The sequence below is a fragment of the Vanacampus margaritifer genome, chromosome 2, assembly GCF_051991255.1.
Source record: "Vanacampus margaritifer isolate UIUO_Vmar chromosome 2, RoL_Vmar_1.0, whole genome shotgun sequence".
In the NCBI taxonomy this organism is placed as follows: Eukaryota; Metazoa; Chordata; class Actinopteri; order Syngnathiformes; family Syngnathidae; genus Vanacampus; species Vanacampus margaritifer.
The window spans coordinates 8,878,672-8,903,750 of record NC_135433.1 but is presented as its reverse complement, the minus strand read 5'-3'; the positions used below and the strand labels follow the sequence as shown (position 1 = coordinate 8,903,750).

Below are 25,079 nucleotides of genomic sequence, written 5' to 3'. Positions count from 1 at the left end.
GACGGCCGCCAATTAGAAAGCTCTCATGGTTTCGTCCAAAGAGTAAGACTTGGCGAGACAAGAGAGTTCCCAGCTATGCTTACACGTTGTGCTACCAAAGTTCATAAAAAACGGACCATTTATTTCATGATTTTTCATATGTTTATTGCTGATTACGTTTATTAAATTAATAAAATAAACTTTGATATTATGTGTACACTAATTAATTTCCATATTACTCCAGTTACAGTTAGGGATCAAATCAATGCTAATGTGCACACCATCGTAGCTGCTATGCATAATAACGCTAGCTGGTCAAGAACAAACTTAGGCTACTTACCTATGTCATATTTTTAAACGTATTTTTTTCCTGATAATATGAATAACTGTGTGACACTGACACACAATATAGAACATAAAACATTTAGGGGGAAAACAATATGACTTACATTAGATCTACCCATGATCAAAGCAATCAGCAACTATGCAAGGATGGATGACATCTTGGTTTGAACTTGACCTTTCTGGATGGCCACCCAATACCTGGTTATGTCGATCCTGTGGAGCAATTAAAATTTGTTCTATGTAGTGGTATTGTTTGCTTGGTATGTTCACTTTCCCGCAGACGTGTAGTTGTGATATTTAATCAATCAAACCTTTATTTATATAGCACCTTTCATACTTTAAAAGGAACATAAAACAAATGATAAGATGTCAACACATTAGTAGTCTAGCTGTGGACCCCTGAAATACCCAACACCAAAGTAGATGCAATTTAAGAGATTATTTAAGACAGTTGTGTTTTTGCAATGAGGCACAATGCACTTTAGCTTTCTTTTATTACATTTGAAATGATCCCTAACTTTGGACATTCTATAACTTTTGCAGACTCCTTCCTCCTGTGTGGAAAATAATCACTGCAAAATCTCACAATATCAAATTAAATATCTAAATGACGCCTGAAAAAGTAAAGCGCGTTATGACGAGGGAGGGGCAACTGTATTTATATAATGACAACTTAAAGCCTGATGCTTCCTTGCAAACAATAGACCGACACACATGTGCAGAACGGGTAAGTATCTTTGCCTTTGCATATACTCTTTGTCAATCGATCCCAAACTCCTCCTCTCCTATTTTATTCGTTAGGTGCCGATTGATATGAAAAAGTCCATATATGGAAGGAAACTTCCCGAATTCCTGAAGGGTAGGAGTGCTCCGGGGGTTCACTCCGCTGCATTCCAGAGAGCAGTGGACTTCAGTCGACACTTTTTTTTTTGGTCGCACGTTCTAATCTTGCGTCGAGCTACTGAGGTGACGTAATGTCGGCGCCACATCCCAAAGTACTTTCCACAAGTCACCTACGAGCAGATGTCACAAACCTACGCTTTGCTTATAGTACACGTGAAAAAAAAATCAAACAAAAAACAAAAGTAAAAGCACTAATTCAACTCATTTACTTAGAAGTGAAACATAATACTCGTTTTGATAGCTTGGCAAACAGATTTATTTATTACCTGTAATTATCCAATTTCATTTAATTGGTCTGACAATTATTTATTCACCATCCCTCAATTGTGTTGGTGGGTAGGCTTTCCTTTTACTTTGTGCTATATTTTATGCATGAAAAAAGGCTAAAGTATGATTAGGCTGAGCAGACGTCGCGTTTTGGCTGGGACAGTAGTTTTTTAACCTTAGGTGCCACATCCTGGTGTTTTTTGGCAACCTCCTTGATTTGTCCTGCTATTACGCAGATCCCGTCCCGGTGAGCCGTTTTTTCCAATCACACAGTTGTTAGAGCGTTTCATACGATAAACCAATTAAAAGGAAGTTTAACTGTTAAATATCTTCCTATTTACTTCTAAATTCACATTTGAGTTCTCATTCGCATGCATCTAATCGGTAGCAGGACGGACTTTCGTGACCAGAACGAGAACTAATTTCTGCTTTCGAATCTAAGAATCATGGGAAATGTAGTCCTACTATCCACTGTTGTTGCCTCTGGTCAGACAACACAAGCTGAGATTTCTAGCATATTTCCAATGTTACAAAGCGTGACCGACGTGAGGTAAACGGCACAGCCAACTTCCAATGGCCGAGCAAAAAAAGCTTGGGTAATGGTGGGTGCATTGCCCTGTTTAGCGCTGTTGAACGGTCAACCAAGATAGCATTTAGCATTAGCGATCGATGCGCATGTCGGCAGTCTTTCGCCAGCCACGCCTACTCATTGACGAAGATTGACTATCGGTGAAGTTTATTGTATATTATATAGCGTCCCGCCCGGTTTTTAATTTTGAAAATCTGATCACCCTCAGTATGATTTCCGATACAGTCTAACAGACTGTGCTTATATATCGACAATAAGTGGCAAAATCATCTATCCGCCAACCCTCCTGTCGCCAATTTTTTTTCACACGCTCGCCATGGTCATCAACATCTTTGTCAGCTACATATAGTGACAGACAGAACAATCAAATGCTCTTTGTCTAGATGGCAGAAGTTGCAGAATTAACCTGTTTGCCAAACCCTAACAACAGATGACTAAACAGGACCTGGTGTCTTCTCACCATCCAATACATCAGAGCATTGCGCAATCGCACATCCAGCTGTCAGTGGTTTTACGTGCGCAGTCACTGATGAAAAGGCTTGAGTGGAGCCTCACTAACAACTGCCTGTCTGGATGTTTATGTACACATGCAACCAGTGGTGACATCATCCAGGTGTGCAAAGGTCTGATTCAGAGCAAACACCTGCGGGGAAAATTTCGACTCATCCTGCTCGTTGTCTGCCAGGAGGCGACGTCAGCTCATTGACTAATAGCAAGCAGGGAGTGACACGCAAGCAGTTTTAGATTCAGACTGCCGTCATTTTTGGAGATGGTGAAAGTACCCAGCACTTAGCAGATGTCAATTTAAAAAAAAACTTTGAAGTTTTGCAACCCCTATTTGTGAGGCACATGTACGAGTACAGTCTTGCCCAACTTTCCAATACGAGTGCCGCTTTTGGCCCACTAGTACACAAATACACTTTACTACTCTTGTCCAACTAGTAGGCATATTTCACACACTAGTTAGTCCTGAACCCCTAGTAGCACCAAAATACCACCTTTAGTTTTGCCTCATAATTAATTCATACTTACTTATCCTACTAGTAAGCAGATATGTAGTAAAAAAAAAAAACTGACAGAACTTAATGCTCAAACGGTTTCAGCGACTTGAGTGTTCATTTTTTTACCCTTGATATCCATATTAACTCATTCACTGCCATTAATTCATAAAAAAAAAAAGATTATTAAAAATTAGGGGCGACAGGCAATTACATCTTTTAATTGTAATCAATCATATGACTTCACTAGTTAACTCACAATTAATCGCAAATTTGTTATCTGTTCTAAATGTACAATGGAAAAAAAATTCTAGGTTTTCATACTCTTGTTAACAAAAGTGGGAAAAAAATGTTAATCTAATAGAAATCGTTAAAATGAATTTTCAATGTTTATAGCCATCAATGGCAGTGAATGAATAAAAAAGAAAAGAAAAGATTATTAAAAATTTAGGGCGTCAGGTGATTAAAGTTTTTAATCGTAATTAATCGCATGACATTACTAGTTAACTCACGATTAATGACATCATTTATATCTGTTCTAAATGTACAAAAAAAATCTAGGTTTTCATACTCTTGTTAACAAAAGTGGAAACAATTGTTAATTAATAGAAATAGTTCAAATTAATTTTTGATGTTTATAGCCATCAATGGCAGTGAATGAATAAAAAAAAAACTGAAGAAAAGATTATTAAAAATTAAGGGCGTCAGGCGATTAAAGTTTTTAAATCTTAAAAAAATTAAATTGTAATTAATCGCATGACTTCACTAGTTAACTCACGATTAATCACAAATTTCATATCTGTTCTAAATGTACAATAAAAAAAAATTCTAGCTTTTCATACTCGTGTTAACAAAAGTGGGAAAAAAATGTTAAACCAGTAAAAATAGTTCAAATATATTTTTGACGTTTATAGCCGTCAATGGCAGTGAATGAGTTAATGTCCATGTAGTCGTATGTAGGCTACTAGTACTTTGTCCTCTCTAGGTCAAATAGCCTACATGCTAAAAGTGAGGCACACTTGTGCAGTAGTTGCCAACTGTTTATTACTAATTTGACTAACATAAAATTCTATTTGTTAACATCGATGCTTCAATAGTAGTAGGGATGTTCGATATAACATTTTTCCTGACCGATATCAGTATGAGTACTCACTGATACGATACCACTTGTACTTTAGCTAAATGAAATGTCCCCCCCAAAACAACAGATACTTTACAGAAAGACCTAGATTTTTGTGGCCAGCAGGGGTGTGAATTGCCTCGTACCTGGCGATTCGATCCGTATCACGATTTATAGGTCACGATTCGATTAGATGCCAATTAATCATGATACGAATCTATAAGTTGATTATTGAGATTTTTTTTCCAAAATTGTGAAAATACTAATCAGTAGTGATAGACAAATGAAGCTTCATGAAACACTTGTGATATTGTTTGACACCTCCAGATGGCACTCTTGGTTTAAATAGGCCAGCTAGCTAAACAGCTAACCAGACAGACAGATGAAGCTTTATGAAGCACCTGTGATTTTTTTTACTCCTCTAGATGGCACTCTTATTTAAAGGTGCTAGCTAGCGAAACAGCTAACTAGATAGACAGCCAAATGAAGCACCTGTGATATTTTTTTACTCCTCTAGATGGCACTCTTATTTAAAGGTGCTAGCTAGCTAGCTAACCAGACAGACAAACAGACCGACAAATGAAGCTTCATGAAGCACCTGTGATATTTTTTGACTCCTCTCGATGGCACTCTTGGTTTGAAAGCTAACCTCAAGTAAGATGTTTTGTTGAATACTTCCATCAAAAATTTGTTTAAAAATCGATTTGCAGTATATTGAATCGATCTGAGGATTGTGTACGGTAATATCACGATATATTGCCGAAACGATTTTTTTCCAACACCCCTAGTGGCTAGGTATTAGCCCAATTCAGGTATGTGGTATCTGTAATCAGCTAATCGCCCATCCCTAACTAGTAGTAACATTGAATTCTATTAGCTAGCATATAGCGCTTTCTTAGTAGTACTAGTAGCACACAATGTCAACTTGTTCTGGTAACAGATAGTTGTCCTAGTCGTGTGCAGAAATGTCATACAGTAGTAGTGGACTACTTCAGTGTTGCCAACTCCCCAGTAAGGAAAGTAGCTATTGGCTGTCCTAAAAGTCGCTAAATGACGTCATTGCCTAATTTGCATAATTGTCATTTTGCACGTAAGAAGTAATGGACGCTGTATTAGTAGGAGAAAGGAATAACATCATGGGAGAGGCAAAAAGTGAGTTAAAAAACAACACCACCCTAAACAAATAAATCGCTAAGTTTGTTGCTAGGTGCTTTTCACACTCACAAAAAGTCCCCAAGTGGCTTTGGAAAGTCGCCAAGTCGGCAACATTGGACTAGTTTACTACTAGAAAGTTAAAAGTGGCACTAGTAGTGGAAAAAAATGCTACTCAGTCTTACTAGTAAGGACAAAGATTATAGCCTACTAATAGTAGGCCTACATGGACCTTTAACAGCATAATAATAAGCATCTTAGCCATACTAAGCATTCTTTTTTTTAACATCCAGCTTAAGGTCATACTAGTAGGCCAAAAGTGGCACTAGTAATGGGGAAAAGATGTTTCACTTGTGCACTGAATTGTCTTGTAAGGTTGAAGAGCATACTAGTAAATCTATGGACCGGATTCTGGATATCATCAAGGCTATAACTCTCTCTTTTTTCTCTTCCAGGGTTAAAGTGGGTCTTGACTGATACATAGGGAGGGCTGAGAAAAATAATTCATAAACATATGTTAGAATATCAAATAAAACGTTGGTGTTGCTTAACCCTGCAATAAATGCACGGCTTTCCATACGTCCACTTGGAGTAGACAAAACGGACCAAGGGCGCCCCCATCTGGATGAGTTCATAACAACACCTTTAACAATATCCTAAACTCACAAAATCCTACGGACACAAAATCAAATGGCCGAGATGAAGAATTAGATCATTTTATTTGTCAAACAATTGAGAGATGTTAAACACTGAACAAGGACGCCCCCAGTCAAAAACATTCTTATCAACCAGTTGTAGCACTTTTTATTGCAAGCTGTGGTGTGCACTTCTTCTGCCTTCCACGCTTGCACCCTCACAAAAATTCTGTGTGTACAAAAAAGGAGGGAGAAGAGGGGGAAAAAAAAAAAAGACAGGAAACGATGCATATACCAGCTTCATACTGATCACGGGATTCGGAGCGCTTTCGACAAATAACCTGGCTGCGAGGACAGGGCCTCCTCGCGCACGGAAGCAAATGCAGATTTACAATTTACCAAAGGCACATTGGTAGGGAAGAATGAGCAAGTGCACTAACTAGCCAATCTGACATCTAGTTGGATGATGGTGAAGGGTGAGTGTACAGGGAACGAAAAAAAAAAAAAAAAAATCAACAATGTGTGCTCGCACAAAGATGTGACACTCTCTCCCTCAGTCTCCATTTTGTTTGGATTGCCAATTGACAAATACGAAGTGAGCTGAAGCTAGAATCTCAAAATTGGACTAACAAGTAACTGTTTCAGCGTGTATTGATTTAAAGCGTCTGTGTGAGAGAGAGAGAGAGAAAAAAAAAAGAACCTGAATGAGCTCCATATGAAGCAACACAGTAGTGCCTTGAGATGGATCTTAAATATTGCTTTTAAATATTGTTTCAGCCCCTGACAAACATTTTTTTTCCAAGCTCTGTGTATTGTACTTTATAAAAACATACAACATGAAAGTCAAGTCAAAACTTTTCATTACAATAATGTGTTCTATGTTCCACTAGTAAAAACAAAGTTTCTGATTCAGATGACATTTGTGGAATATGAATTAAGCAACAAAATGACTAGTTTTACGCATCTCAGGCGGGGGCCATTTTGCCACTTGCTGTCACATGAAGACGACCAATCAACCGTGACGTCACTTTCAGTAACAGCGAGTGGCAAAATGGCCGCTCACTGAGATGAATAAAAATGGGTGAACTTTGCTGCGTAAGTCATGAAATATAAACCAAAATATCGTGTTTACACTAGTAAGAATAAAGCAGCAAAATCCACCATTTTTAAAAATCCATTTTGGCACCTTGCCGTCGACTGAAAATGACATCACAGTCGCTCAAGGCGCAGCTAATGACCAAATCACGGCTCATCTGTACTCTAAAGCTGAGCTGTGAATGGCTGTTAGCTGAGCAACTGTGACGTCAATTTCAGTCAACAAGTGTCAAAATGGCTGCCTCTGATAAGGATAAAAGTGGGTGGATTTTGCTGCTCGACAAATGCAATATTAGTCAGAATGCCGCGTTCACACTAGTGGGGGGGCACAACATATTGTAAAGGAAAGTTTGGAGTTGACTTCCCCTTTAAAGACATGATATTTTTGTTTTATAAGTTAAACGTCAAATGGTTGATTTATTTTTTGGGAACAAATGCGCACCAATTTTGCCAGTTCACCGCCACTTCTACAGAGCCTAATGACGTTTGTGTTCAAAGAAAAACAGCAGCGCATATCTCAAAACAACTAGTAAATCGTATCACACGTATCTCAAGACACCACTGTACGTGAATTAGGAGCGATTATCGGTACGTTACCCGCAACATGCAGTACCAACATTGCGTAACATGAGATTTATCTTTAGACATTTGAAGTTTAGGTAGCATTTCGGTTCAAAAGTGTAAATTTAAAAACTTGAAAGCAAATCTTCCAGAACACATTTATATCTCGGGAGTTGGAGAGAGCGCAATAAGGTGAAGGACTATGGAATGTGAAACCCAAATGAACTGATGCCCAATCTAGATGAGGAAAAAAACAAACAAACAAAAAAATTGTAGCCTGAACGTGAGATTGACAACACTGCGATGCAACGCCAGAGAAAAAAGGTATGGAAGAAAACCAGGATGTTTATAAACACCACAATGGAAGTCCTGTCAAATGTAATAGCCAAAATAAATAGATGCGTACATGACAAGAAATCTATAATTTACTCTTTTATAATTCACATAAAGCTTCTGGTAACCGCCAGTATTTCAGACTAGAGACGTGATCATATGCTTGAACGCAGTAGATGAACACCAGTATGGCGGCCTGAACAGGACAGCTAAACACCAGCCCACCCTCATATTGAACCATAGATCGCAGAGACCAAAAAAATAAAAAATAAAAAAAACGAGGGAGGGGGGGGGGGCAGTATTGACCCTGTGAGCCTAAAATATTGGTGACGTTTCCTCATTCCGCCCTCTTTTCCATCTTGTGAGCTACTCCATCCTTCCTGTGGCTTTCGGCTTTGAAAAATGAAAACAAAAGCAGCCCTTGGTATCACAAACTCAAATATTCTTTTTAATTTCTCTTTTTTTGGTACCAAAATCTCAATCACAGATAGAGGAGGCACGGGAGGGATGAGGGAGTTTAGCAGGCCTGACTTTCGCCGAACAAAATCCTAAACGATCTCATCAAGTGTGGGGAGACGGGAGAGAAAAAAAAGAAAGAAAGAAAAACAGAGGAGTGGAACAAGAGCCCTCAGTCGAGGCAAACGTACGGCAGGATATTCAGCTTGCTTTCATCCCCGTGAGGGTCCAACGATATGCACTCTGTCCAGTCGTACCAAGTGTCCTTCGTGTCCAAACACCCGTTGACCCCGGGCCAGTGCTGCTTGTGTATCCTGTCCAGGTCCTCGTCGTTGACGTCCCGACTCACGCCCGGCAAATCCGCCGCCGGGCTGTCGACCTGCAAAACGTGCATTTGCCTCGACTCTTTCACTTCCTGTTCTTCCCTTTTCAGATACTGGGACATGAAAAAGTGTGCGCTCGGGGCCTGCACCCCGGACGAGGTGAGCACGTTGCTCTGAAGGTTCAAGTAGGACTGGATGATTTCGTTTCTGGACAGCTCCTTCCAGTTTGTCTGCTGAAAAGGACTGGGGTTGGCGTTGGGTGCCGGCACCGTGGCCTGCGGTGCGGCGACGTCAGTTCTCTGCCTGGGCTCGACGGGCTCGGGGGGAGTGGGGGCCTCCTCGGACTGCGAAGGCTCTTTATGGATGAGGGGCTTGATCTGACGCGTGACGGGGTCAAACGTTAGCCTGCGCTCTTTTAACCGTACGGGCTTGGTGGTGTCCTCGATTTTCTGGCCGTCTAAGTTGACCGAGTAGTCTCTTGAGCGGTACTTCCTCCGCTTATTCTCAGAGGCGGAAGTCAGTGACAGCGAGGCGTCCGCGTCGTCCCACACGGCCGCGGCCGCCTCGGGCGCGGGCCGATGGAGTTCAGAGTTGTGTTGCGGGCAGGGGGGCGTGGGGGAGACGGAGGGGGATTCCAGTGTCGTGGGTAAGTCTTGTGGGGGGCAATGAGAGGGGAGCTCGGGCGAGGCCGCCCAGTGCATTGAGGACCTCTGGGAAGAGTGAGCGCTTTGAGCCGGGGGGGACGCCGGCAAGGGGGAGTCCCGGGACGAGGGGCTGGGCACAGATGTTAGCATTTGCGCATATGCTGCAGAACGCTTGGTGGCGGCGTCTTGTTTTGTGCTCCTTGGACTCGTGGAAAGGCCGCGGGGACTTCTGGCTTGATAATGACCGCCGCCGCCGCCAGCCCCTCCCCCACCGCCATCATCCATTCTTGCCTGCTGCTGCATAACGGCAACCTTGATTAAAGACGAAGTGCTGGGGAGTTTGGCCACGCCGGGTGAGCTGGGCCGAGGCTTGACGGCATTGACGGGAATTCTGTTGATTTTATCATTGTCGAGGTGCTCTATCCGAGACCGGTCAGGAGACGGGACGACCTCCTGGTCGGGCTGGGTGTCCGGGCTGCCCGCGATCCCGTTGGTGGGCGGCGGTGAAACCGAGTTATCGTAAGTAGACAACTTGGAGATTTTTTCTGGCAAGTGCACGCCACTGTCTCTGTGCTCCGCCCGCCGCTTGCGGCTGCTCGATTTTTCAGCCTTTGGCGAGTACGTGTTGTGAACGTCATTTCCGACTTTGACTTCGGGGACTCCCTTCGCCGACAAAGAGATGTCGGGCGGCGAGGCTTCCGTCCTGCAGGGATGGGAGCTGCCATTGGTGGAGCCAGGAGCGCTGGCCGTAACCGCAGGCCCGGGTTCGATTAGCTTTCGCCAGTTTCGCAACAGCTTCTTGGCCCGCTTGGCGAGGTCTTCGTCCTTGGTCTTCTTCCGTACATCGTTGATCAGCTTTCCGAGTCGGGTTTCCTAATGCAAATTTGTATTAGGGAGAAATCAAATGCAAAAAAATGCCACTTTTTCCACTGCACGGCTCAGCTTTACTTGCTTCAGTTTCGGGCAGCCGGTTTTCCACTTCAGAATTGCATCAAATCAATTGGAATAAGGCATGCTAACAAATAAATTAAGAACAGCATCTCATGCATATTGTCAGCGGACTATTCTCAAATTTGCCAATTAACATTCTTTCCCAGTCGCATATTTCACAGTTTTTTGTGCCGTTCATAAAATACATGGCACCTGAACCCCCATCTAAAAGGGAATCAGTGACAAGGAAGTAAGCTCAAGTTTAGCCTTGTTAATGTAAGCTATGGAGAGTTAATCCATTTATTTTAAACATGTGATGTAAGATTACTTTGAAATGTATTTGGGATCATGGTTAATGGTATAGTTTCAAACTATAAACTAATTCACTGCTGTTGACATAAAGACTGTTGTGGAATTCTCAGTAGTTAGGTCTGGAAAACAAATAGTTGTTTTGGGTTTGTAGTTGAAGCTTCACAAGTCTTACTGAGCAATCTATACAAAATAGTGGTCTGTGAGAGAGTGCAAAGTAAATTAGCATGGGAAGATTCTTATTAGTGTTGTTCTGATACCGTTTTTTTGGCCCCCGATTCCGATACCCAGTTTTGCAGTATCGGCCAATGCCGATACCTGGGTGGTTGTTTTTTTTTCCCAACATGAAAAAGCTGCCCTGCCATTGGTTCAGAGCATTCAAGGGCCAATAGGATATCCTAGCTTGGCATGCAGTGAACACGTCACACATCAGTGAATGTTGTGCTCAAGTACAACAAAAGATGCTGCATCCAAAGTCCTATATTAGCGTCGGAAATAATAGTATCGGCGTGTTACTTGTTAGTACTTGCCAATACCACTGTTTTTATGCAGTATTGGGGCCTCTGCCGATACCGGTTTCGGAACAACGCTAATTCTTATGCAGCTCAGTTGGGTTTAGGGAGGTGAGCTTCATGTACAAGACGTAAAAGGCCCAATGTTAACGAAAATGTAGGTGACCACAAAGTATATACATGTTATGCCGCTACGTGCTAAATAATTATTTTCCATAACAAGACGTTAAACTGGAATCCAACTATTCACTGCCATCGATGTCTACAGACATGAAGTCAGTTTTTCAATGGAGAGGCCTGATCTTGGTCTGGCAAAACTCAGTGAATATCAAGCATGCTAACTGTAAAGGAAAACGCATCCCTGAGATAGCGGCAGTACAGCGCTTTGGATTTGCAATCAGCACACTTTCTGAGTTTGGGAGATAAAGACTAGGGTGTAAAATGATGGCTTGGCCAATCGATCAAGAAAGAGAAATGGCAACAGGTTGAAAGCTGTACACGTTGAGGGACCTCACACTCGAACTGAGTATGTATAGAATAAACATAAATGTGTCACGGTTGTGAGAGAAGATAATACAGTTCATGAACTGAATGCCATTGACGTTCAACTCGGGTCATGCGTTGAGTCAGTGTTACTCTTAGCAGATTCCTTAGTTGTGTACGTGTAAATAAATGATTTTGCCATCAGCAGCCCTTTTTCAGTCTTGCTATAGTTCTTTAGTTGTTTGAAGTGTCACAAAAAACTAAACAAAAATAGTGCCAAAGTAACTGTTCTGCTTGACAAGTTTCTTTTCACACAAAGCGAGTTTCTATTTTCTACCGCTGATTACTTACAAACAGAAAAGGGGATAAGCAAACTTTCTTCCTGCTAGTGACTACTCTCTTTGGGTAGTTTTGGTGCTTACGGAGTTAAATCATATTCTGTGTGGGTCTTGAAAGAGCACTCAAAAATGCTCTAAAACTACTTGCAATATACAAATCTCCGCTCTGAAAACAGCTGGCAGTGAATTAAGTTAATATTGGCAGTTATACATATTTAGGGGGGGGGGGATTTCAATAGTTCTATGTAGTTCAGTATTTAAATATTAGTTCCCACAAATAGCCGGACGGGATTTCTGTATTCTAAGCATGTTGCTGTTGGCCATGGTAAGTTGATGGATTTTGTTTGGAGGCGTTAGACGGCAAAACAAAAATAGGCAGCATAGGAACAACATACATGTTCATTTTTGACATTTCTAGCAGTGCATCTTCAAATATTCAGAGAGCAACTAGCAATGGTTTAATCTGACTGACGGGATAGGCATTGGAATCCTGGCATTCCAGGCACTAGAGCCCTGGAGTTTGTGGTTTTGCTTACAGAAAAAGTCTTATTTAGTGAGTAGAGCCATGCCAAGCTGATTAGAGACGGTGCAGTGGGAAAACAGGCAAAATTTTACCTTGAAAAAGTGAATTTCTCTCACCTCAAGTGCTTCTTTGGTGATAGGATACTTCTCAAGACAGGTAATCACCTCAAGTACAACCACCATGTTGCATATCTGCAACAGAAAGAGACAATTCACATTTGTACTCGCAATTTTTTTATATGAATTATCATGCGCATATGTGTAGAATCAAATGCCATTTATTTGACAGAGATTGATACACAGACAGATAGATGGATGCCAAAGTACTCAGAAATGCAGAAAGAAATGCATTATGAATGATCACGAGTGGTAAATTCATGTTAATGGTGAAGGAATTGCCATTCATTGCACATGATAGATAGATAGATAGATAGATAGATAGATAGATAGATAGATAGATAGATAGATAGATAGATAGATAGATAGATAGATAGATAGATAAGAGCGTATGTAACGGGGCAAGTTAGCAACGAGCTACGGACATTAGCTTAAAATTAAAGAGAGGGTCCTTCAAAAGTACTCAGCAATGTGTCAACTCCAAAATCAAAAACTTCGCTGTGGAAAACATAAAAGCGAACTTGCGTCACGGGAGCGTGTAAAACAACAAGTCACTGCGTCGTATTTAAACAAAACGAGACAATCATTTTTTTAGGAAAAGTCAACCAGGGGTTGTGAACATTTACCTGCGTTAACGTTAGCCGACATGCTAATGATACCAAGTTGAGTCGGAAGGCTCGCTCGCTCTTTTCTAGCTAGCTTCCCCAAGCTACGAGTTCGCTAGCCGCATCCGACACTTGTTTCACGGGGAAACGTGAGCGTTTTCCGGTCGGCAGCCAAACTCTTGCTCGTTAGATGTATGTGGACTGTGTTTCCGAAACGTTTACTTTAACCGAGCGCGCGTTTATTCGTGTTATACCAGCGTAAAGTTAAAAATGCTACTTCCCTGCTTTGGTGTTAGGAGCTAGCATGCTAACGGAGCGTGCTAACGGAGCTACGAGGGTCCAAGCAAGCGAGGGGGTGGGGGGGAGAACCAGCTACTGTTGCTAAATTAGCTTCCAAGCTGTCAACTCGGCTACCTCCAGGGAGCCTCTCCTCCTTTTTTTTATGACACATTCGCCATTGTCAGTGACAACCGACGACCGCAGGCCACGCAGCTTTTCAAACAAATGGCCACTAATGCAAACACTAGACTCGGGCACGTTACGTTGGGAGTTTGCCGGACTTGCATGTAAACAGGCTAACGTTAGCAGCCCACCCAGACCCGTGATAGCCACTTTAGCTTTACTCACATTGCTCTGACTGTCGATGGCCTGCAGCAGCCGGTCCTTCATCTGCTGCGGGGTTGCCGAGACCGTTGTCATTGCCCGGAGGATGGAGGGAGGAATCCTCCAAAATGGAAACCGACAGACAATCGTGACTCAAACGCCGCCGCGGTGACTCGACAGGCGTCCGCACAGCATATTTCTCTGTCGCCTGCAAGGTAGACAAGTCAGTCTTTCCCCCCCAGCTCACATGGAACCCTCCCCACCACCCCCCAATGTGATAATGTATGTGCTGTGTTGTGTGGAGCACAGAAGGATTGCTGCCTGCCTTGCTCGGCGCTGTGGCGACTGGCGAGACTCACTAGCAGCTGCTGGAGCTCTCAACGGCCTCGCGGTGCATGCTGGGCTCGCTCGCTCGCTCTGACGTCCGCGCCGCCGACGCCGAGTAAACATCCACGCCGCGCGTGCACCCTCACTACCCGGCCTGCCTCCTTTGTACACCGCGGTACCCGCTGCCTCTTCCCCCACCCCCATGTGGCTAAAGTACGCGCACTCTTTACTTAAGTCGAAGTCATGTAGAAATTAAGCCACAGATGACAAAATTATGTAGTCTTTTTCACGTAAATAAAAGTACAGATATTTGTGTGTAAAAGAGACTCATCTGAAAAGTACTCACACTCCTGTACTTAAGTATGTACAGATACTTGAGTAAAAAAGAAAAGAGAGAGACCAATAAAAGTAGAAGTACCGATATGACCACATCAGATGTGGCAAAAGCACTCACATTATGTACTTGAGTAGAAATAGGTACTTGTGTAAAAACGGATTCACCTCCTTCAAATGTGGCAAAAATACCCATACCGTGTATTTAAGTAGGAATACGGATACTTGTGTAAAACAAAAAAAAACAAAAAGAGACCAGTGAAAGTAGAAGTGCTGATTTGACCACATGAGATGTGACAAAATTCTCACATTCTGTATTTGAGTAAAATAGTTGTGTAAAAAAAAAAAAAGATTATAGTAAAAATAAAAATACAGATATGACTCCTTCAGAGGTGGCATTTGTACTCACACTGTAGATACTTGTGTAAAAGTACAAGTACTAATTTGATTCTTCAGGTAGCAAAAGTACCGTACGCCCTTTCCGTGTGTAGTGAATTCTGTGAAGTACCAATCAATACTTGTGTCAAAAAGAAACTCCAGTAAAAGTTGGAAGTACTTCACGGGTGGGGAAAACACTGCTACTGTGTAGTTAAGAATAAGTACAAATATTTGTGTTAACAAAGAGAGAGAGACTAGTAAAAGTAGAAGTGCTGATTTGACTATTTCAGAGGTGGCAAAAAAGTACTCATACTCTATACTTAAGTAAAAGTATAGATACTTGTTTAGAAAGACTCTAGTAAAAGTATAAGTACTAATCTTACTCAAGACGGGGCATAAGTATGCACATTCTATACTTAGGAATGAGGATAGGTACAGGTGTAAAAAACTTTACTAAAAAATTAAGTATTAATTACACCTTCAGAATTGGCAAAAATTTACTCAAGAAAAAATTACTCACACACTATACTTGAGTAAAAGTACAGATAGTTGTGTAAAAAAAAAAAGAGAGAGAGAGACTCCAGTAAAAGTATAAGTACTGATTCAACTCTTTGACAGGGTGCAAAAAATCACTACACTGTGCATTTAAGAATACGTACACTTGTGTAAATTCACGAGCTGGGGAATAAAAGTACTCACATTCTGTACTTAAGTAAAAGTACAGATACTTATTGACTTCATCAGTTGTGGAAAAAGTAGTCACATTCTGTATTTAAATAGAAGTAGATAATTGTGTTAAAAAAAAAAGAACAGTACTAATTGACTCCTTTACAGCTAGCAAAAGTGCTTACATTCTGTATTTAAGTAGGAGAACAGATACTTGTGTAAAAAACTAGTAAAAGTAGAAGTAATTTTTCGACAACTTCGGTGTGGCAAAAACATATTTATTCTCACTCAACGTAAACAGAAGTACATATACTTGTGTAAAACAGACTCTTATAAAAGTTGAAGTTAATCAACTCCGCCAGAGGCGACAAAAATAGTCACACTGTATTTAGTAGAAAGACAAATACTTGAGTCTCCTGTATCCCATTGGATAGAACTACACATTTGGAACTTTGGACTCCAATATCTTAGGGGCTCAATTAAAGCAACTTGTGGGCATTAGTGGTATCATGTTTGGTTTGGTTGTATGTGTGTGAGCTAAGAGTAAATGGCTTTGAGTATTGCTCGGCCCCAACTGTGTTATGAGGTTCCACAGGGTTCAACTTTATGGCCCCTGCTCTTCTCTTTGTAATTGCTGCCTCTGGGTTCCATCTCAAGAAAACATGATATTTCTTCCCATTTCTATTCTATTGCTTTGTGAAGCCAACAGACTCAAAGTTGGATTTCAAATTGGACACGCCGGCTAATAGTTTTCAGACTGAATTCGGGTTCGAATTTCCCGTCCTCTTTTTGCAGATGTGACGTCATGTGCGCAGCGTGAAGAAGTGCGCAGTGGCAATTTGAAATTCAATTTCCTGCATAGAAGTATACAGTCCTGCTCACCATTATTGGCACCCACGAAGGTAAAGTACATAATGTGGAATATCTTCTGAAAAAATGAGTTAACTAAAACATTTTTTTTATTTATAGATTTATAAAACAATAAACAATGGGCGTAAAAAAACTGAAAACTTAAAACGGCCTCTGTCACTGGTATTGGCGCCCTTTCCTGTAAACCAGTATGTAAACACATTGTGACTCACCTTTGGTAAATCACAAATGAGAATTCCCTGTTCTAAATTGTCTGAGCCCAATTGACATGAATTAACCAATGAATGATGACTTTGATGTTTTTAAAAGCCACCTGTTATGCCCTTTGCCTTTGTAACAATCATCAAAACACATCAGAAGTGCTATCATTCGCAAACATAAGACCCCAAAAGGTACAGAGCCATCTCCAAAGATTTTGGCAGCCCTGTTTCAGCAGTGTGTGATGTTATTAAGAAGTTTGACGAGCATCGAACTGTCAACTGTCAATCCGATTGAATTTTTTTGATATGAGCTGAAATGTGCCATTGGGAAAAATAACCAGCAAACATTCAAGAGCTTGAACAATTTGCAAAGGAAGAATGGGGGGGAAATATCAGCGGAGAAGTGCAAGAAGTTTAGAGATGGCTACAAGAAACGTTTGGAAGCTGTCATAACTGCCAAAAGGTGTGCAACCAAATATCAAAAAAGTGTGCCCTTATTGCTGTTTTCTATTTCTTCCTTTGTGGAATTACTTTGGACATCCAATTAAAAGGTCTTGTGATATCAATGTGGTACATTTCCATTTATTTTCCAAAGATATTGTAGAGATCATGCAAAAAATGAAGGGGTGTCCATCCCTCATTTACTCACAACAAGGCATAAGATTAGCAAGCAGAAGCAGAGCGACATGACCTCATTATTAGAATTAGCAAACGTGCGTTTCTGCTCAACAGTTATAGCTAAATTGATCACCCTTTTCTTCAGACCAATACATTTATTGTTACAATAACTAACAGTGTATTATTATTACGTCTTGCTATAAATGTAGCCCCTTGGATAACGTGGTCTTATTTACACTACAATGCTAATGCTAATGTAGCTTTTGTTGTTGTTGCTAATGCTAACGTAGTACTGCTAGCGCTAGTCGGTAATTGGAAGTTGATGCTTGTAGATTGACGCTACATTCAGGTCTTGCTAGTGGTCTTAAAAATGCAAATATTTGTGGAAAAATACATTAAAGGCAGAAGTACTGATTTGACTCATACTGTACTTTTGGTAAAAGTGAAACTACTGATTCAACTCTTAAGGGAGTAGGAATACAGACTCTGAAGTTTACTTAAGTAAAGAGTAAAAAATGATTAAAAAATAATTTATTCTGTCAATTATTTGCAATACTCATACCCAAAACTCATGTATATGAAAGTTCTTGGGCCACATAAACCGTACTTGGAAATCGTTTTTAAAGCAAGTTATTAAACCTACTAACGTTTTTGAGATGCTATTAAAAACGTGACTTATTAAAATGATATGATTAACTGTACATTATTTTCTAGTCGTTAGTCACAACCCCCCTCGTTTAAAGTTAAAAAAATAATAATCAATCATTCAAAAAAAAAAAATCTTTACATGCATTACATTTATCAACTAAACACGCAAATACGGTGGCCACAAATGTAATTCAGCTCGACTATCTTTTGAATGGTTTCTTTTGCAACTATTTTCCTTCAGAGGGCGCCAAAGACAAGTCTGACACGAGGCTGTTGAGCACACCGGTGTTAACCCCCCCCCCCCCCCCCCCCCAGTTCTCAGTATCTATCATTTAGAAGGACAATCGTTTTTATATGGCGTCAGAAACGTCGCAGGTTACTCTCACACGTGCATGACTGATGACAACATCGTTTTTGTCCGCTTGGGCGAATACAACCACGCTCAATGCGTGTTTACGCAACGGTTTTGTTTCTTTCAAATACGTACTGTACTTGTGTTCTCTCGTGTGTGATGCGTTGTCACCACGCACAATCTTTGAATACCCCCTCCCCCAGTAACTTAAAAAATATATTGTACAATACGTATGATAGAAGTAGTTTATATTTTAATATGACCATACATACCTACTTACCTAACGACTCCACCCAGCCACGTATTTCCTCCCCCTTGTCAAAAATAGGCTGACAACTGTGAATACTTATATATACATATATGTATTCCTCTTTTAAATTTTATGTACACATATTAATGCAAAGATACAAACAGTAGCTGTCACACAACAACAACAACAACAACAACAACAACAAAAATACATGAAGTACATATAAAACAAGCAATAGTCAACTTTGATACATTTGGTCCAATTTGATAGGTCATTTATAATAATAATCATAATAAAAAGATCAAAAGCAAAATCACAAAACTTGAGAATTGTCATTTTAAAGGGTTACGTTTGCCCAGAGAGAGTACTGTACATCATGTGGTAACAACACAGCGCAGCCCTTTGCGGCAGCAACACTCATTTGAAACTATTTGAATCATGTACCCTAAAACAACATAAAATATTTCATGTCACAATGTAGCTGCCGTCGGATGAGGCATCGACCAACATGGCCGTCCTCAAAATGCACACAGAACATTGACCACAAAGTACACGTTCATTGTTCTGAAATAGTTGTTGGACTTTTCACAAGGTGCATATTAAAGTGCATCTATGGGTAATTTGATATCATCTATACAGGCAGTGGACTGACAAAATTGTGGTTACTTAAAGCAATGCAAATAACGTGAATTTATCAAAACATTTGACAGAAGACAATCACAACAGTAATCTTGCAGGAATTTTCAATGTAAACAATAATCAAGTGTTCTGTTATGACGAAAGGATTTTCTCAATGGAGAAAAAAAGCCTAGATATATATTTTTTTTTATCTGGGATTAAGATCTTAGGTTACCTGAAGACGCATCAATTGTAATACAAGGAAAACAGATGGAAAAAAGAAAAAAAGTTAAAACAAATCCAAAGCAAGAGTGAAACTCCCATTTATTGGCAGGTTCCCCTCCCAGTACTGAATCAACATCTTCAGAGTTGGCAAAAGTCCTCAAACTCTACTTAACTAGAAGTAAGATACTGATACTTGTGTACAAAAAGAGACGAGAGGAAAAAAAGAGAGAATATAGGTCACATTAACCCATTCACTGCCATAAATTCATTTAAAAATTAGGGGCAAAAGGCGATTAATTTTTTAAAATTGTAATTAATCGCATGACTTCACTAATTAACTCACGATTAATCACACATTTTATGACTGTTCTAAATGTACAATAAAAAAATTCTAGGTTTTCATACTATTGTAAACAAAAGTGGGGAAAAAATGTTAAACTAATAGAAATAGTTCAAATGAATTTTTGACGTTTATAGTCGTCAACGGCATTGAATGATTTTTTTTTTTTTAAAAAGAAAGAAAATATTCTTCAAAATTCGGGGCGTCAGGCGATTAAAGTTTTTTATTGTAATTAATCGCACGACTTCACTAGTTAACTCGCGATTGATCACAAATTTCATATCTGTTCTAAATGTACAAAAAAAATTATAGCTTTTCATACTCTTGTTAACAAAAGTGGGAAAAAAATGTGAAACTAATAGAAATAGTTCAAATGAATTTTTGACGTTTATAGTCGTCAACGGCATTGAATGAATTTTTTTTTTTTTTAAAGAAAGAAAATATTCTTCAAAATTCGGGGCGTCAGGCGATTAAAGCTTTTTATTGTAATTAATCGCACAACTTCACTAGTTAACTCGCGATTGATCACAAATTTCATATCTGTTCTAAATGTACAAAAAAATTTATAGCTTTTCATACTCTTGTTAACAAAAGTGGGAAAAAAATGTTAAACTAATAGAAATAGTTCAAATGAATTTTTGACGTTTATAGTCGTCAACGGCATTGAATGAATTTTTTTTTTTTAAAAAGAAAGAAAATATTCTTCAAAATTCGGGGCGTCAGGCGATTAAAGTTTTTTATTGTAATTAATCGCACGACTTCACTAGTTAACTCACGATTGATCACAAATTTCATATCTGTTCTAAATGTACAAAAAATATTATAGCTTTTCATAGTCTTGTTAACAAAAGTGGGAAAAAAATGAAACTAATAGAAATAGTTCAAATGAATTTTTGACGTTTCTAGTCGTCAACGGCATTGAATGAATTTTTTTTTTTTAAAAAGAAAGAAAATATTCTTCAAAATTCGGGGCGTCAGGCGATTAAAGTTTTTTATTGTAATTAATCGCACGACTTCACTAATTAACTCGCGATTGATCACAAATTTCATATCTGTTCTAAATGTACAAAAAAATATATAGGTTTTCATACTCTTGTTAACAAAAGTGGGAAAAAAAAGTGAAACTAATAGAAATAGTTCAAATGAATTTTTGACGTTTATAGTCGTCAACGGCATTGAATGAATTTTTTTTTTTAAAGAAAGAAAATATTCTTCAAAATTCGGGGCGTCAGGCGATTAAAGTTTTTTATTGTAATTAATCGCACGACTTCACTAGTTAACTCGCGATTGATCACAAATTTCATATCTGTTCTAAATGTACAAAAAAAATTATAGCTTTTCATACTCTTGTTAACAAAAGTGGGAAAAAAATGTTAAACTAATAGAAATAGTTCAAATGAATTTTTGACGTTTATAGTCGTCAACGGCATTGAATGATTTTTTTTTTTTTAAAAAGAAAGAAAATATTCTTCAAAATTCGGGGCGTCAGGCGATTAAAGTTTTTTATTGTAATTAATCGCACGACTTCACTAGTTAACTCGCGATTGATCACAAATTTCATATCTGTTCTAAATGTACAAAAAAAATTATAGCTTTTCATAGTCTTGTTAACAAAAGTGGGAAAAAAATCAAACTAATAGAAATAGTTCAAATGAATTTTTGACGTTTATAACCGTCAATAGCAGTGAATGAGTTAATGGTGGGGAAAACATTAAAACAGTTTGTCTTGCCGTTAGTTTTTATATCATAAAAATACGGCATTTGAACAGGGGTGTGTAAACTTTTTATATGCACTGGAGCGGAACAACAATGGGTGCAGTCTGAGCTCAAAGACAATTGACCCACAAAGATGTCAGTCTCAACGTAAATAACCATAATATCATCGCAGCATGTTATTTCATAATGCTTTTTTTGTTACTTTGCCACCAGATGACATAAAACACAAAGCAATATACAAAGCCAGTCATATTGCAAGACAATATAAAAGAAGGAGGTGCACATTGTACCATGGATTACAGTATAACACATCATAGAAACAAACAGTTCCAGAACGGACCCTTAACGATGATGATAATGATTTTTTTTTTTTTGTAAAACACATGATTTGATAAAAAAACAACAAAAAAAAAACATAAAATAAATAAATTGTTGCTAGGGGGAAAAAAAGCCATAAAAGGCAATAACAAAATTATTAAAATCGCTAAAACAGGTAAACGAATGCAAAAAATACGGCAACTTAATTTGATAGTGTGAAGGGTCGTCCGATATACTGTAAGTCAGTCGATGACATTTGTCATTTTCATTGACGTTGCTGAGAGAGTAATGGTGACATATGCAGACACAACAAGACATCGGAGCACATTATAAAAAGCTGATGATGAAGTTGCCGCAATGTGAAATAATAATGCGCATTTTTTTTTTCGAAAGCTGTAAATATTTACTGAGAATTGTGTGCACTCATTTATGTAATTGCACTAAAACTATACTTATTTGTGAATTTGAATTTGCACAATTATTTGCTCTAGTATAATGTTATGTTGAATCCATAAAACAACAACAACAAATAGTGCAACAACACATGTCGAAAAACGATGTAACAATAATCGCATATATTCTTTACCCTCTAGAAAAAAAAAAGTACATTACTGCAGTTACAGAGTTGTAGTTGTGAAAGTCATCTTGGTTTGTGTCTGCATGACAGCCCTATACTGCCCCGCCATGGCCGCAATGAGTAATCATTTTGCACAACAACTCGTACTGTAGTTACAAAAATGTCTCTTGAAGTAGTGTTTTACGTGAAAGCATAAAGTGCAACGCAAGAGTCATTGAAATGCGAACACATGCACAAAGGGGGGCAAACGGAAAAACAAACAAGACAGACATGATAAATATAAAAAACAAAAACAAAACAATGACAGTAATTGGTTTCGCCGTAGTGTATGGGAAAACAAAGATCATTTAAATCGGTTTCTGCTCATGGAGAATGACAATATTTAGTCCGAACAATATAATCTAAATAAATACCAGAGGATGACAATATTAACACATCTGTACAGATGTGAGCTCAATACACACGGAAAAAAAGCCATTTGAGCATAGTTTAAGCTTAGGATGGATTTGAAAGACATCGCATCAAAGTTCAAACGGCTTTCCATAGAGCCCAATACATTCTCATTGCATCCACATTGCTCTTCTAGAACAGGGGCTGTTCAAATGTCTGGGCAAAAAAAAAAAAAAAAAAAATTCTACTATGCTGAGGTCATCTTTAACTCATTCACTGCCATTGACGGCTATAGACGTCAAAAAGTCATTTGAACTATTTCTATTAGTTTAACATTTTTTTCCACTTTTGTTAACAAGAGTATGAAAACCTAGATTTTTAAAAAAAAATTAAATTTAGAACAGATATAAAATTTTTGATTAATCGTGAGTTAACTATTAAAGTCATGCGATTAATCACAATTAAAATATTAATCGCCCGATGCTCCAAATTTTTTATATTTTCTTTTTCTTTTTAATTCATTCACTGCCATTGTTGGCTATAAACGTCCAAAAATCATTTTGACTATTTCTATTAGTTTAACATGTTGTGATTAATCGTGAGTTAACTAGTGAAACCATGCAATTAATTACGATTACAAATTCTAATCGCCTGACGCCCCTAATTTTTAATTATCTTTTTAAAAATCTTTTATTTAAAAAAAAAGAAGAAGAAGAAAAGATTATTAAAAATTAGGGGTGTGAGGTGATTAAAATTAATTGTAATTAATCGCGTGACTTAACTCATGATTAAAAAACAAAACAAAAGATTATTAAAAATTAGGCGGCAATGGCAGTGAATGAGTTAAGAGCAATTAAGAGAGTGCAATTTGTCTCTCTGTTGTGTATGTTTTTTGTGCCAAAAATATCAAAATATATACTACGGCATATCAACATGGCACCATCACTGTGCACTGTACAAGAATCGTGCACTTAAGCTTTCTCTACGCAAGGGTCTAAATGTTTAACATGAATATCATTTTGCAGTCCTTAAATCAATGCTGAATTTTGCATAGGTCAACGTCTTTTAAAATCGACTTACATTCTATTCTGTACATCAAGGATGAAAACGCCACGATAAACGCCTCATTTATTTATACTGTTAAATGCTAAATAAAGCACAGTGCAGTAATTCCGCTGTAACAATAAATATTACTCAAAAGGATTGAAAGGTGATGATGTCATTTCCAAATGAGTGAAATATGGAGCTCTTAAGGCAAAACAATGATGCACAGTGATTCGGGGAGTTCATGCATAACTGATGACCGTCAGGTGTAATCAAACTCCAGCGTTTCTTATATGTAAATTTACAACGTAGCAAAACCAATCGAGTCGGGGTCTCGAGCTACTCTCCGTGCGTTTCACAGTGGCAAAGCGTGGGTTGGGTCCAGAACCCGACTTAAACATTTAGTTAATCTTCTCCATGGGTTCGAACAGTTAAGTATTGAGCACTTTTTATTTGCATGTTCCAAGCTCTTGATCTATTATAATTAATGATATGTAAAAAGATCATACAATTTCTAACCCTTAAATTTTCATCTCTGAGGTCTTGCCTGGAAACGACAAGGCCTGAACATCAGAACCATTTGCCTGCATGTGCAACCTAAAATCGAATACTTGTTCCATGAAACTGAATAAATATATTCCCAATAGTCTATTCCCTTCGGTTTGTAGCTCCTGCCATGTTATTTATTTATTGTCCAATCAGATTTCAGCGTCTGTGTTGCCATGTCAATCTAATTTGCTCAGGGCCTTCAGAATCAGTCATTTTGTCCCAATGTCACTTAAATGATGATTAGCAATCAATCAGACAATCAAATTAAAAATGTGCCCGTTGTCAATATTTTTCCATTCTCTGATTGGTTGGTCAGAGAGTTACAACTAGCACAGGGGTCTTCAACCTGCAGCCCTGGAGCCACATGTGGCTCTTTTGTCCCCTCTCCTGTTGGTCCCTGTGGATCGCTAAAGAAATTAGTGGAAATTAATATTTTTTAGTATTAGTTTTTGGATAAAATATATTTTTTAAATCAATTAATGGTTTTGATTAAAAAAATGAATAATTAAATATGCAAAAAATATCAGCGTCCACATTTTAAAGTTATCAGAAAAAGAGAGATGAAGGGTAGATGACATTTTTCAAAAATACCTAAAAATGCCCAAAAAGGAAGAGGAAAAGCAGAAAATTACCATAAAATGCGATGAAATTGCCAAAAATATCACACTTTTTTTTTTTTTTAAAAGGCAGAAAAGCATTGCGAGAAAGGCAGAAAATTGATTTTCAAAAGAAAAAGCAGAAAAGAATGCATTTAAAATGTTGCTATAAATAAATGTTAGAAAACAAAAGAAGAAATCCTGAAAATTACCATAAAATGTCCACAAAATAAAATCCTTTAAAA

General features: G+C 38.6%; 2 protein-coding genes across 4 annotated transcripts in view; both read right to left on the bottom strand.

Moving 5' to 3' along the window:
• Positions 1-6,055: 6,055 nt before the first annotated feature.
• On the bottom strand, positions 6,056-14,334 carry crsp7 (cofactor required for Sp1 transcriptional activation, subunit 7). 3 transcript variants are annotated; one of them, XM_077556218.1, is made up of 4 exons: positions 14,179-14,334; positions 13,844-14,027; positions 12,612-12,686; positions 6,056-10,273 (listed from the first exon to the last, which is right to left on the bottom strand). In XM_077556218.1, exons 2-4 carry the CDS (start codon positions 13,913-13,915, stop codon positions 8,606-8,608), a joined length of 1,815 nt encoding a protein of 604 aa, XP_077412344.1. In that variant the 5' UTR covers positions 13,916-14,027; positions 14,179-14,334; the 3' UTR covers positions 6,056-8,605. The 3 variants fall into 3 exon arrangements, with proteins under 3 accessions (XP_077412344.1, XP_077412345.1, XP_077412346.1); XM_077556219.1 differs by having other exon boundaries at positions 14,145-14,306; XM_077556220.1 differs by lacking the exon at positions 14,179-14,334 and having other exon boundaries at positions 13,844-14,119.
• A 4,220-nt stretch (positions 14,335-18,554) lies between these two features.
• LOC144043028 (CREB-regulated transcription coactivator 1-like) overlaps positions 18,555-25,079 on the bottom strand; it is a 32,927-nt gene continuing 26,402 nt past the window's right edge. The window contains exon 16 of the transcript XR_013291037.1: positions 18,555-24,645. The gene's annotated coding sequence lies outside the window, so the exon portion shown is untranslated. The remainder of the gene's footprint in view (positions 24,646-25,079) is intronic.